The 13,549-nt window shown below is 44.8% G+C and overlaps 1 protein-coding gene across 14 annotated transcripts in view; it reads right to left on the bottom strand.

Moving 5' to 3' along the window:
- The window catches only part of PRKCH (protein kinase C eta), a 229,650-nt gene that overhangs the window by 86,906 nt on the left and 129,195 nt on the right, over positions 1-13,549 (bottom strand). For all 14 annotated transcript variants that reach the window (XR_007133208.1, XM_047767479.1, XM_047767483.1 and 11 more), the window contains exons 7-9: positions 12,819-12,946; positions 9,218-9,361; positions 8,873-9,046 (exon numbers count right to left, since the gene is read on the bottom strand). Coding sequence is in view for 13 of the 14 variants with exons in the window: in XM_047767479.1 (XP_047623435.1) it covers positions 8,873-9,046; positions 9,218-9,361; positions 12,819-12,946 (446 nt within the window). In the remaining variant the exon portion in view is untranslated. The remainder of the gene's footprint in view (positions 1-8,872; positions 9,047-9,217; positions 9,362-12,818; positions 12,947-13,549) is intronic.

Below are 13,549 nucleotides of genomic sequence, written 5' to 3'. Positions count from 1 at the left end.
GGAAGCTGGGAAGCCTCAGAGGACAGAAGCAAAGGTCCGAAATAAACCTCCCAGAAATCCAGGGCCTGGAAACAACCTCTGTGCATTCTGTCCCGGGCCTGAACACGATGAATAAATTGGGAACATGCCCACTTGGGAAACGCCATGTTCTGGCTCACTTTCTGTTTTTATCTGAGCCAAAGGCAAACTCTACCAAATGACCCAGAAGCTGACCCAATTGTATGTGTGGTACCCATGGCTCAGGGAAAGGAGGAAACCCAACAGGTAAAAGGAAAAGGCCTTTCCTTAGGTATTTTATAAAAGGCCACCACTCTGTATATTGTAAAAAAAAAAAGGGGGGGGGGCCTGAATTCCTGCCTGGTGACACTCTCCTTAGCTGCACACATTGCAGAGGGGACATTTCTACTTGTGGGATAAAGCAACTAGCATAGATTAGGAAGCTGGATGGTTAAGAACCCCAGCCCGACTCTTGCTTGCTGTGTAATCTGGGGCAAGTTCTTTCACCTCTCTGGACTTCAGTTTCCAGACCTTTAAAATGATGCTAGACAAGCAATGAGATCCTGTTGTATATCACTGGGAACTATATCTAGTCACTTGTGATGGAGCATGATGGCAGATAATGTGAGAAAAAGAATGTATATAGGTATGTGTGACTGGGTCACCTGGCTGTATAGTAGAAAACTCACAGAACCCTGTAAACCAACTATGATGGAAAAAATAAAAATGAAAAAAGATAATGTGGAATAAACTTGGTAGTTTAGTCTTTATGCATTGAAGAAACCTGGAAGATCATATATGACAATGCTAATAAGAGTTGTCTTTGGCCTGTAAGACTGTGGATTATTTTTACTTTCTTCTTTGCATGTATTTATAAAGAGAATTAGGAGTTCCTGTCGTGGTGCAGTGGAAATGAATTCGACTAGGAACCGGGTTGTGGGTTCACTCCCTGGCCTTACTCAGTGAGTTAAGGATCTGGTGTTGTTGTGAGCTGTGGTGTAGGTCACAGACACAGCTCGGATCTGGCATTGCTGTGGCTGTGGTGTAGGCTGGCAGCTACAGCTCTGAATGGACCCCTAGCCTGGGAACCTCCACATGCCGTGGGTACGGCCCTAAAAAAAAGACAAAAAATAATAGTCATAATAAATAAAGAGAATTAAATACTTTTAGATTCAGGGGGAAAAAATGAGGCTAATAGTATCTACACTTCCTATTTGTTGTGGATTACCGTCGGCATCAGGAGATATTTCATTCAAAAGATACTTGTGAAAAATACCTAAATGTCCAGTTGTCCAGATCCTGGTAATGAACATAAGCATCCAGCATCCACTAGGGCCTCAGTGAATAAATAGCAGCTGCTGCTACTACATCCTTCAGCCACCCCTTCTGCAAGGCTGGGGCAGTTAGGCTCCGAGGATCCACCAGCTATGTAAGGTGTTCACAGAGGCCTTGCCCTGCGGAGGGAGAAGTCTTTCCGCTTTTGTGGCTGTACTTCCCTGTCTCCTCACCTAACTCACTGTCACCCAGCCCTGGCCCAGGATGTCACTGTGACTTAGAGCTTAGGGACCAAATGCGTCTTCTCATCACCGGGCCTGGCTGCCACTGCCAGGTACTCCCTGAACCCTGAGACAGGGAATGAGAGCTGAAGGGCTCTTTAGGGCTGGCTGACCTCCTGCCCGCACATGCATAAAGCCAGTGGAGCATCCCTCTGGAAGGAATTTCTGACAACAGGTCGATGACAGAAGAATACAGATTTAGGTAAAGGTACTTAACTGGGAAAAAAAAAAAAAATCCAAGGCAGGGGACCTTCTTCAAGACAAGGGGGTTATTAGCTAGGTCAGGATGAGAACTCAGAGCTCCCCCATTGAAGGCTGCAGTGTAGACAGCTCCTGATGAGATTTGAAAGACACAGTCCAGGGTCACATGACTTTCCTGCTGCCTCTCTCTTCTGTCTTTCTCATCCATACACTCCTTTGCTAATATTTAATATAACAACGGAGAACCCAGAGAAAAGACGGTTTCCTTGCACCCATGCTGCTGGGTGATTTTCAGACATATTTTAAATGTGACTTAAGTGCACTGAAGTCAGTTTGCCCCAGTCGAGTAAGCCGACAGCAAATATTCCTGGCTGTGCTACCCCCAAAGGCAGGATTTCTGCCCTGGTGACTGACACTGAGGGGTGGCTTCTCAACAAAGGTCACACCCCTGCCAAGAACTCCAGGTGCACTGCTTCACAGATGACCTGGGACACTCCGTCAGGAGGGAGCTGAGAGCATGAGCTCTGTCCCTGCTAAAGGCATTCCTGGGTCATCTGTAACCCTCCCTGAGCTGCAGGTCACAAAGGCAAACCTAAGTTCTTCCCCCAAAACAGACTCATGGCTTCACATGGCCCGGGCCCTGGAGACCAGAGACAGCTCCTGAGCATAGGGCACAGTGCATTTGAGGTTTTTCAAACGGAAACCTCTGCTTTAACACACTGGGTCTCTGAACAAAGGCTAAAGCATCTGACCAGGGTTGACTCTGCCACCCCCCTCCTGCTGCTCCCACTACTTTGTCCTCCTGTCCTGCCCTCAGTACTCAGCCAGGGTTCCAGCAGAGCCAAGGGGAGCCCCAGATTCCAGGCCTCAAATGCCAGCGGCTCAGCTGCTGACACCACAGTCACTGCTGGAGATGAAGGAAATGTGAAGTGAATTTAACCTGAAAGAGTGGGGAACACGGTGTCACATCACCAGGCTGCCCCCCCCCCAGCCCCTGCCCCGCCACTTCAGAACGCCTCACTCCTCCCACCCCTACTGATAAAGAAACAGAAATACATTACAGCAGCTGGCAGACAGAACAAAGAAGAGAAAGATCATCCATAATTCCACTACCTGAGTAACAGGCCCTGATAGATTCCTGGCATCATTTCCTTTCAGGCTTTTTTTTGGAGGAGTGACCAGGCTGGCCAAGTCACTGTCGTGGGCAGAACCTGATATGGATTCATGAGGCTCACGATCATCACTTCTGTTCCATTCCTGGGCTCCCATCTCCTAGCTCCACCATGTACCACACTAGATTTAGAGCAAGTAACAACTCCTTTACTCTATCATGCAGCAAAATAAAGATAATAACTAGACCTATCTTTTAGGGCTGATGTAAGGATTGTATGCAGTAAATAATAGATGTCAGAGATTTCTGACAGTGACACACAACCATTTAGCTACTCAATATGCAATTATTTCTCTCCTGGCTGAAAACCACCACCAAACAGAAGAGTATTGCAGTGGATTCCTATTGCTGAATGCTGAGGCTGTGTCCAATATTTTCCTACTGTAACGAGTGCAATGAAAATTAAACATCTTTATGCATAACCTTTATTCACTCTTTACGTTGTTTTCTACAGCTAGATTATCAGAAATAAAATCAACAGATCCAAGGCTAGAAAGCATTTTTGTAAGTCATGATCCAGACTATCAAATCATTTACAAACTATTAGGATCGGCAATGCTCTCAGAAATTTATGAGGATGGCAACATCATGATATACTTGCAGGTTGCATGTATTATTATGAAAAGATCAGGGGCAATAATTGATGGGCTCAAAATCCTATGTAGCAAACTTGATAAATTATCTGTTGTTTGAAATTTGCTTATCTTTTTGTTTTGGCCAAGAACAAAAGGAGCTCACAAACTCTATTTTGTGGGGTGTGTCTGGGTGGGGTCTGTGCTGGCCCCTGGGGACATCTGTCTTTGGGGTGGGGAAGGAAGCGGTCATCAAAGCACTCGGCCCACACTAGCTTTTGAACAGTGCTGCACGTGCAACAACACCACATCTGCATTCTCGCCTCTGGTCCTCACTGCAATCCTGCTTTCATCTCAACCATAGAACCTGAAGGCTCAGAGGAATTTTAAGGTAGTCACAAGCCATTTGGACAGAAGAAAACAGAGCTGGAAGGACTCGGGTCTTCCATTTCCAAGGGATAAGCTGTCTCCCTATCAGGGGGTTGGAGGGGAGTCAGGGCAGATAGGAGGTGCTTTAGTAGATGGACAATCAACAAGCTTTAGTAGATGGACAATCAACAAGCTAAGTGTTGCGGGAAACGGCAAGTGGATGGAGCCGGCCTCCACAGTCAGCCTGACCCAGAGATGAACCTTGTCTCCACCACTCACAGCCCGAGGGATCCTCAGCAAGTTGCTCCCTTTCTCTGGCCCTGAAAGACACCCACTCCATGTGGGGGCTGGGCTGCAAGAGGAGGGCTGCTTCTACAAGCATTTTCATGAAGAAGTGATAACATTGCAAACAGCTGGGGAGTGACCCCCACACCTCCCTCAGCTCACCTCTAATTCTGCTCGGGAGACTGTCACAGTTCAGCATTACACGCTTATTAGCATCTCATTTCAAAGGTCAGGGCCTGTCAAACCCAGGAGCTAAAAAGTAGAACCTTACCCTTTGTAATTTCTCATGATCACTCATGTTTGCTGTTCTTGAGAGTTAGTTTTTCAATAGCAAATGAGGATAGCGACTGAGGATTTCTGACAGATGGACAGATGCAGAGAGCAAAGGCCATCCTTGCTAGTGGAGCCTGATACTCGCAAATCCAAGAGAAAACTTCAACTACAGCAAAATGAAAATTACATATCTCTATCTCAGCAGGAGAAAAATGCCTTTGGTTCCCAGCACTTGGTTTATCATCTAGACTTAGGGCAAGTGGAAATTCCTTTTATCCTTTGCTTTGGAGACCTCTAGTGCAAAGCACAAATTTTAAACTCCAAAGGCAGCTCCTTTCTCTTCCGGGAGAAGAAATAAAAATCACCTTGCGGTAATGACCGCCACCTTGTGGCCATACATAAAACTGTCACGGGGGAAAAAATGGCCAGTGTTGTTTAAAGGCTTCACCTGCGAAACAGTGGAAATCCCACATGGACACTAACATTGAGGGATATTGTATACTTCAGGTTGCTCTTGAAAATTCTGCCATATATATGCTATAGTCACTGATTTTCCAATATGTCCCAGGTTAATTTCTTTTCCACTAATTGTTCTTAAGATCTCAGTCTGCTGTTCTAGCATCACGAGGACTTCCTTTAGTAGGTAAAAGTCCCCTGGACTTGAGTAGGATATAGTTCTTTATTTGTTCATTACAGTAACTTGAAACAGCCATGTCAGTCAAGGTCTGACTCAAAGGTTATCAGCCAGTTACTATCGTCTGAGCAAAGTCATAGGAAACCATCTGTTTTTTGGTGCAGCCCTGGGAAGATGACCTGAGTGTGGCCCTGCCCGACCCATGGACTGGGGGGGTGAGCTTGAAGCCCAGTACCACCCACCAGTGTTCCTTCTTTCTAAGCGTGTTCCTGAGCCCAGAGCTGCCACCTCACTATTCTCTGAGCAAACAATTTGTGAGGGCAGAGGAAAGGCTTTAGGAGAACAGAGTACAGAGCATGGCAAGTAGTGTTTGGGTGGTACTCCGGGTAGCAGGGGAGGATGGACAAAACTGGAGTTCTGAAGAATCATGGGATTTGGGGATAGGAAGCAGAGATTCCAGGGAAGAGCAGCAGGGCTCCTGGAGCCACTGAAGACTCTGGTGAGGAGGGTATGGCCTCAAGGAGCCCAGACCACAAGGGGCGGGAAGAAGGAGTGCCCCAGAAGCTATTAGCTGAAGCCCCGGCTCCTCAGGATGTACTTGGACTGCCTGGAAGTACATGCCATGTGTCCCCCTTCACACCTCCTCCATGTTCCCAACTTCCAGCTTTCCCTGCTCCATCCATTCTCCAGGCTGCACATGTGACTGTGCCAACATACATGGCCCTTAAACATATGTGAAAGCTCAGCATCACTCACTGTCAGAGAAATGCCAATCAGAACTCCAAAGACACCTTTTTTCAAAACCTCTCCAACCATCAAAATGACAGGTAGCCTGCCACAATAGGAGGGTGGGGAAATAAGCTTTCTCTCATGTGGTTTGGGAGTGGGAATTTAGAAATACAGCAAGCAGGTGGGAAGAGCTTGGGCTCAGCATTCAGATGGACTGGCCTGAAAACCTCTGCCACTTGGAAGCTAGATGTTTTCCTGCCTCAGTTTGCTCATCTGTAAAATGGGAGGGATGCTAATAGAACATACTTCATAGGATTACTGTAAGGATTGCTGAGATAATACCCATAAAGCACTTGGAACAGTACATAAGTGATAACATGTTAGCTATCTCTAACCGCAATGAGGTAAGATATAATTTTGACTCCATCAAAATTATAAATGCATCTACTGCTGACCAAGCAAGACCACTTCTAGTAGAGTATCACATAGAAATCACAGTACAAGTACGTAAAGATAAAGTATAAGTGGACTCACTAAAAGTTGGATTGAAAAAAAGTATAACCTAAATATTCAGCAATAGGAAACAGTTAAATGAAATGCATCACATTCTTAAAATGGGATACTATGCAGCCATTGGCAAATGAGACAGCCAGGTATGTACAAAGAGGAAACAATCTCAAGATATGTTATTACAGTCTTCAAAAAAATGAGGTGAATGGACATGAAAAGTGCAACAAGGCATCTAGAGTTGCTAACACAGCACTGCGTATGTGAAAGTTGCTAAGATAGTAGCTCTTAGAGGTTCTCATCACAAGAACAAAAATACTATAACTATGTATGATGACGGATGTTAACAGACTTATTGTGGTGGTCATTTTATCACATATAGAAAGAGCAAGTCTTTATTTATTTATTTATTTATTTATTTATTTATTTATTGTCTTTTTAGGGCCACACCCGCGGCACATGGAAGTTCCCAGGCTAGGGATTGAATCAGAGCTACGCCACAGCCACGGCAACATGGGATCCGAGCCGCATCTGTGACCTACACCACAGTTTATGGCAATGTGGATCCTTAACCTACTGAGTGAGACCAGGGATTGAACCCATGTCCTCACGGATACTCACGGAACTCAGGTTCATTACCACTGAGCCACGATGGGAACTCAGCAAATCATTACTTTGTATAGCTGAAATTAATATAGTGTTACTTATCAACTATAGCTTAATTTTTTAAATTGTATACATTTTGCGAGCTACATTATAGAGATTCATTCCCTCAATAAAACTATTTTGGACTTTTTCTCTTAAAAAGAGGGGGGTGTACAGAATAGTGGCCAAATATATACTACCCTTTATGTGTGTTTTCTAAAATAAATATGGATGAACAAAATGTGTAGGTTTTTATGTGCAAAAAAAATCTGTGAAAGGCTACACTGGAAACTAGTAATAATTGTTTCTTTCAAGAAAGGATATGAAGGCATTTCCTCGTGGCCTAACAGTTAAGGACTCAGCATTGCCACTGCTGAAAAAGGAAATGGATACTTGGAGGATGCTTGTAATACCTATTGCAAAAATGTACTTTTTTATACTTTAAAAATTCAATCTGATTATTCCTCTGCTTGAATGTTCATCCTTAGAGACTAAAATCCAAGCTCCTTTAACAGGGCCTATGAAGCTCTCACAGACTGATCCTTACCTGGCCCACTTCTGCTATCTTGCTTCTCACCAGGCCCCTTCTTGACCTCACCTTTTATGCTCATGAGCTTTAATCACAGCCCCTGCTCCCATTTACCAGTAGCCACAGGCCTGAGCTATTTACCCTGTACTCCATGGCCTCTTTCATTCTCTTTGCCTGATGAATTCTAACTGGGCCCTCCAGCCCTAGCACAGCTGTCACTCTCCCAAGAAATGCACTGCAGCATCAATGGACCAGGAGGGAAGCCTTCATCCCGCTCCCACCACACCCTTTACTTCCTTTATGGTGGCACAGGGGAAGGGCAGGTCCCGAATTCTCCTTTTCAGAATGCCTTTGATGGCAAGTTAAGTCATATCTGTGGCGGACCCTCTTGGTGCCTTTATGGGTGCCTCTTCCCTCTCCATTGACAGAAGAAGCCCAGTTCTGAGCCCAGTGCTAAATGGGGAGCCAGGCGCTCTGTCTGGAGGGAGGACTCAAGGTTGGCAGGAGCCAGTCACAGTGAAGCAGCTTATCTTGGCAAGGTATTGGCTCTTCCAGCCTCCCTCTCAGCTAATGGTGAGCCTGTAATTCAAGTCTTTCCCTGATATAAGGAAAGTAGCCTGTGAAGTCCTTCTGCCTCTGTCCTCTGTGCTTCCTGCTTTGGGTGCTGTCGTATGAGGTATGACATTTAGGTCCATGGCAAATACCATGAGACCCCAAGGAGAAGAGTTGCCTCATGTCACTAAGCAACCAACCCAACCCTTACACTGCTACTGTCAGACTTCTCAAGAAAAAAGTCTGAGCTAATGAACTAAACTCACCCTTTCTGTTTATTGTGTCAACCACTATCAGTCACATATTCTGTTAACTGCAGCCAAAAAGCATTCCTACATGCACACTGTGATGGGACAGCCAGACTAGAATCCCAGGATCAGTCCACAGAAGCCAGCAAAGGTCCCCGACTGAGGCCAGGAGCAATGCCTGGGGACATTACAAATCAAGGTGCCCTCTCTGGGCCTACCCTGGTCTGAACTCTTTCCCCTGGGTCAGAATGAGTTCAGCTTTTAGGAAATGAAGCCAAGGCCAAGGTCAGCAAGATAAAGGCCCATGACTGTTACTGTTTTCTTAGACTTCTGTGACTTTCTCTCTGTTAGAGAAGACTTATATATAAAGACCTTTTCCACCTTAGGACACACAAGCCTCAAAGTGATCCTTCTCCAGGACAGCATGAAAGGAAATGGTGAGTTCATTGGTTCTGGTCATCAGAAGTCACTGGATACTTCAAATGAACCCACCCTGGAAGCCATACCCTAAAGTTTCTGATACTCTATGAAACCTTTCACATTTGGTGGTCTCAACTTTTGAAGAAAGGAGGCCATTGAGGTGGTGAGTGTGAGTCCTACTTACAGGGCTCTGAAAGCAGCAGAACAACTGGGTGAGGAAAGGGTGATTGCGGGCCAAGGACAGGATCCTTTTCTCTGTCATTGTGCACTCCACGTCGTCATCCTGCAGGATAACGTCCTTCTTTAGCACCTTGACGGCATAGAGGTCTCCTGTTTCTTTTATTCTTGCAAGCATCACCTATGGCAAATCAGGAGAAGGGAGCGTAAACATGAGAACTCCTGCAGCGCTTAGGGTGTGAGCTCGCATGAGACAGAAAGGGAAATGGGTGTGTGTACACATACACGCACATGCCAACAATACACATAAAGCATGCTTCCTCTAACCCAATGAGTTGAAGCGAAGACTCACCTTCCCAAAGCTGCCCTTCCCCAACACTCGGATGAATTCAAAGTTGTCAATCCCAAGTCGGTTGGAAGAATTAACCCCAATGCCATTTCCTTCTTTGGTGCTTTCCTTTCCCTGCCGTCTTAGGGTCGATCTGGAAACAAGCTTCTACAAAGAGCAGGAATACATCGAGTCAGAAATCACAGTGGAGCAGAAAGCATTTATGGATGGAGAAGACCTTATTTGCAGCTTCAACCCTCCCTACAACACGTGGGGAAAGATACATTCAGCTTGGCATGTGATCAGGTTCTGCTATTTCAAAACTGCTTCAGCACTGGCTCTTGATCTGTGCCTACTGCATTTGGGAGAGAATCATTTAAAAATATATCTAAACCACTGAGTTTCAGTTTGTGCTCAAATGGGAGTGTATAAAAAAACAAATCTCTCACTCTGGTCCCTCCAGTTTCTTGCCATAGCTTTCTACATGGTGGCAGGGTTCTGAGAGCTCCACCTGGTGTCCATGTTCTGCAAAGAGCAGTTTTCAGGTCTGCTCAGAGACTCATGTACCACCACACCGCTCCACACCAGGACCAGAATGAGGTAACATTTTATATACAATACTTTCAATCATTAAAGAGAAATGAAAGTGAATGTAAATATTGGAACAACGAACAAATATATGAAGGATAAGGCTGACAATACCTATAATCTCCAGCTTTCTCAAAAAACAAAAAATAAAAACATCGCACATAAACACATCTATTGTCACACTTGATTCATTTTTAAAAATACAATAAAATTGTTTCATAACACACATTTCTATTCAATATTTTGTCATGCATATTTTCCATATCTTTAAATGTCCTTCAAGAGCATGAGTTTTAGAGGCTGTCCAATATTCTGTATTATGGATATATAACAATTGACTTATGAATTCCCCTGCTGTTGGAAATTGAGATTATATCTCACTTTTTTTTTGTCTTTTTTCTTTTTAGGGCCACACCCACAGCATATGGAGGTTCCCAGGCTAGGGGTCTAATCAGAGCTACAGCTGTCAGCCACAGCTACAGCCACAGCAACGCCAGATCCAAGCAGCGTCTGCAGCCTACACCACAGCTCACGGCAACAGCATATCCTTAATCCACTGATAGAGGCCAGGGATAGAACCAGCAACCTCATGGTTCCCAGTCGGATTTGTTTCTGCTGTGCCACGATAGGAACTCCTGTCTTTCATTTTTCACTAGTATAAATAACCCAAGGTAACTACACTTGCATGTAAATCTTCAAAGCAGGGTGATTAGGAATCCAGGCTCTCCAGCAGGCTTTGCAACCTAACCCCACGAGGTTATCTACCTCTCTGTGCCTCAGTTTCCTCTTCTAACAAAGGGGATGTAATAGCACCTGCCATATGGGTTGTTATGAGGAGCAAATGAAAAACCACACCTAAAGCTCTTAGATCAATAAACCCAAGTTGCGTTGTCATCATTACTGTCATGATCATCATAATTGTCTATTTTCTTAAGATAACTTTCTGGAAAGGGAACTCTTTGGACTAAAGTGTTAATTTTGAAGATTTCTGATATATGGTCTACTTGCCCTCATAAAAGGTTAACCACCAACACAATGAGAGTTCCAATTGCAGCCCACAGAATGGGAAGTAGATGTGGCCTCTTGAGTGAGATCTCCAGCCTCATCCCACTCTATCAAGCCCCATCCTGGTGAGGGTGCTACATAAAGGCAAGGTGATGTGCAGATGTCCTCCCTGGGATATTTATAAGACAAACTGCCACCAGCCAAGAGACCAAAAATCTAACATCTGGGAGCATTTGAAATATTGGGGTTAAAAAAATAAAAAATTCATCAGGGACAATTTCTAAGTAATGTTTGCACAGTTAGACGATAGCCTGAAACTACAAGGATTTGACTTACTCCACCCAGTGAAACAGTGACTGAAGATAATAGATGGATCAGTTTTAAAATCCACTGTTGTGGCTCAGTGGAAACGAATCTGACTAGCATCCATGAGGACAGAGGTTCCATTCCTGGCCTTGCTCAGTGGGTTAAGGATCCACATTGCTGTGAGCAGTGGTGTAGGTCAAAGATGCAGCTCAGATCTGGCATTGCTATGACTGTAGAATAGGCCAGCAGCTGTAGCTCCAATTCGACCCCTAGCCTGAGAACCTTCATATGCTGCCAGGTGCAGCCCTTTAAAAAAAAAAAAAAAAAATCCAATTGCTTTAATGGTCTCTCCTCAAGATCTCTAACAATAAAGTTTTCAAAAAGAAAATTTTTTACCAGCTTGAATTTCACTTCCTCCATTTAAATACTTCCCCTGGTTGGGCTGGCCCTGGCCAGAAGACTCTAAGCCAGTATTTCTCAATCTTTTTTTTTTAACCCATTCTTCTCTTTTGATTGACTAAAGATGTCTCTTTTTAATGTTGAACTGTCAAATAACAGGTAATGTAGGTTTTCTCACTATTAAGTTTCAGAACAGTATAAAGATACTTGTTTCAAGTGACAAGTGGCCCTGCCTATTCCTAGAGGTGGTGCCACATTGCCCAGCTTATCCCCAGGGTGTTTCAAAAGCCTGGGGCAGGCTGAAATCCTTATCTTGTGATCTTCAGGCACAGCTGTCCCATGCATTAGAAATCCCGCACACGGTATAGCATCCTGCCTGCCTGTGCATAAGAAAGACACACAGACTTGAAGGACTGTGCCAGTGCCTTTGAAATCAAGATATATAATGTCAGTCTAAGCCCCTGACCTACCAGGCGGGGGGCCTTTCAGTAAAAAGGAAATGGAGTGGTTAGTGATGACATTGTCTGGATAACCAAGAACCTGACAGTGACAGCACTTCCCTTCCTAAGAGATATCCACTTCCCAGAGATATGTGACCATTAAATCTAGAATTTTCCCAAACCAGACCTCAAGCTACACATTTGAGAAACCACAACAGTAATCATGGCTCCGTCCTAGTTCTCCGCAATGCCCTGGCCAGAAAGGCAGCAATAGAGGCCTGGGCTGTGGCTGAGGTGCTAAAGGACAACAGCAGGTGGAGATCACCCAGGGAGGTGACAGGACAAAACACATCCACAGCGGTAGATACGCTCCACCCACTCCCAAGAGCAGAGAGGAAGGACCCCACCCCCACCCCCGCCTCTGGCTGCTGCTGAATTTGAGATTAATTCTTGATCTATAAACAAAAACTGCACAACTACTGGATTCCAGGGCTGTGGAGAAGCCCAGGTCTTCCAGTTCAATTCCTTCAGAGAGGAGGAAGCAGAGCCCTGCATTTACTGGTCAACTGCACTGCTGGGGCCCCTGCCAAGACCATGAAGTCAGGCCCCTGGATTCCAGGCTTTTCACCCGACCACAATGACAGGAAACTGATTTAAAAAAAAAAAAAAAGGTCCTTTTTCTGCTTCTTGCTGTATCTGCAGGCTCATTATTCTTTGTCATATAATTGTGCAGAGAATCTTATTTGTGGAACAAAATGCTTTTTCAAAATGCAATCAGTCTGTTTACTGTATTTGCTGAGATTATGCCACACATGATACCAGGGCTCAGCACATCTGAACAACATCTAAATTACAACACAGGGGGAAAAAAAACAGCAAAATCTCACCGAGGTTGGAGAAATATTTCCGGGTTGGAGGCCCATTCCCGCCAGAGTCTTGGCTAACTCCACCGCGTTTACTCCGCAGTTCGGGGCCACGTTTGCCTGACACCGAATGTGTACATTCATTTTACATACTGGAGGGAAGAGGAGAAGGGATCCACATTGAGAAAGGAGCCGTGTCCATGGGGGCTGTGAAAAAGAACTGTGAGAACCTGAAAGACTGTGAGCGAGGAACTGCACAGGCTGAACAATGCCATTTTCTCATCAAACTAAACTGACACAGTGATCCCTGACATTTTCTCTATTTCTGTTTTGTGCAGAAGCAGAAAGCCTTGTACACTGAAGAATCATAAATTTCAAATACCTTTTTTTCTCCCCCGTCGTGACCTGATGAAAGACATTGACCTACATCATATTTTAACAGTCATCACTGATTTCACAGCACAATTCAAAATGTTCATCATAGCGACAGCTCTGCCACCTGAATAACAAGGAATCATGCCAAGTGCCTTTATATGGTTCCTTGTGTTTCTCAGTAGAAGGTGGCAATCTAAAGTCACATGTAGATGGCTATTGAGACAAGATGGTGCTTCTGAGAGAAAAACCTCTAAGTAAAGCTTTCTGAGCGCTACCTTTGGGTAACCCTCATAGCACAGAATGCGGTATCCTGTGTGGGGCTGTGTTTCTCGGGGCTTGCAGCCTGTGGCTTCATGGGTGAAAAAAAAAAGTAACTTTTT

Source organism: Phacochoerus africanus, chromosome 2 (genome assembly GCF_016906955.1).
Source record: "Phacochoerus africanus isolate WHEZ1 chromosome 2, ROS_Pafr_v1, whole genome shotgun sequence".
NCBI classification, from domain to species: Eukaryota; Metazoa; Chordata; class Mammalia; order Artiodactyla; family Suidae; genus Phacochoerus; species Phacochoerus africanus.
This window is presented reverse-complemented; position numbering and strand designations above follow the sequence as displayed.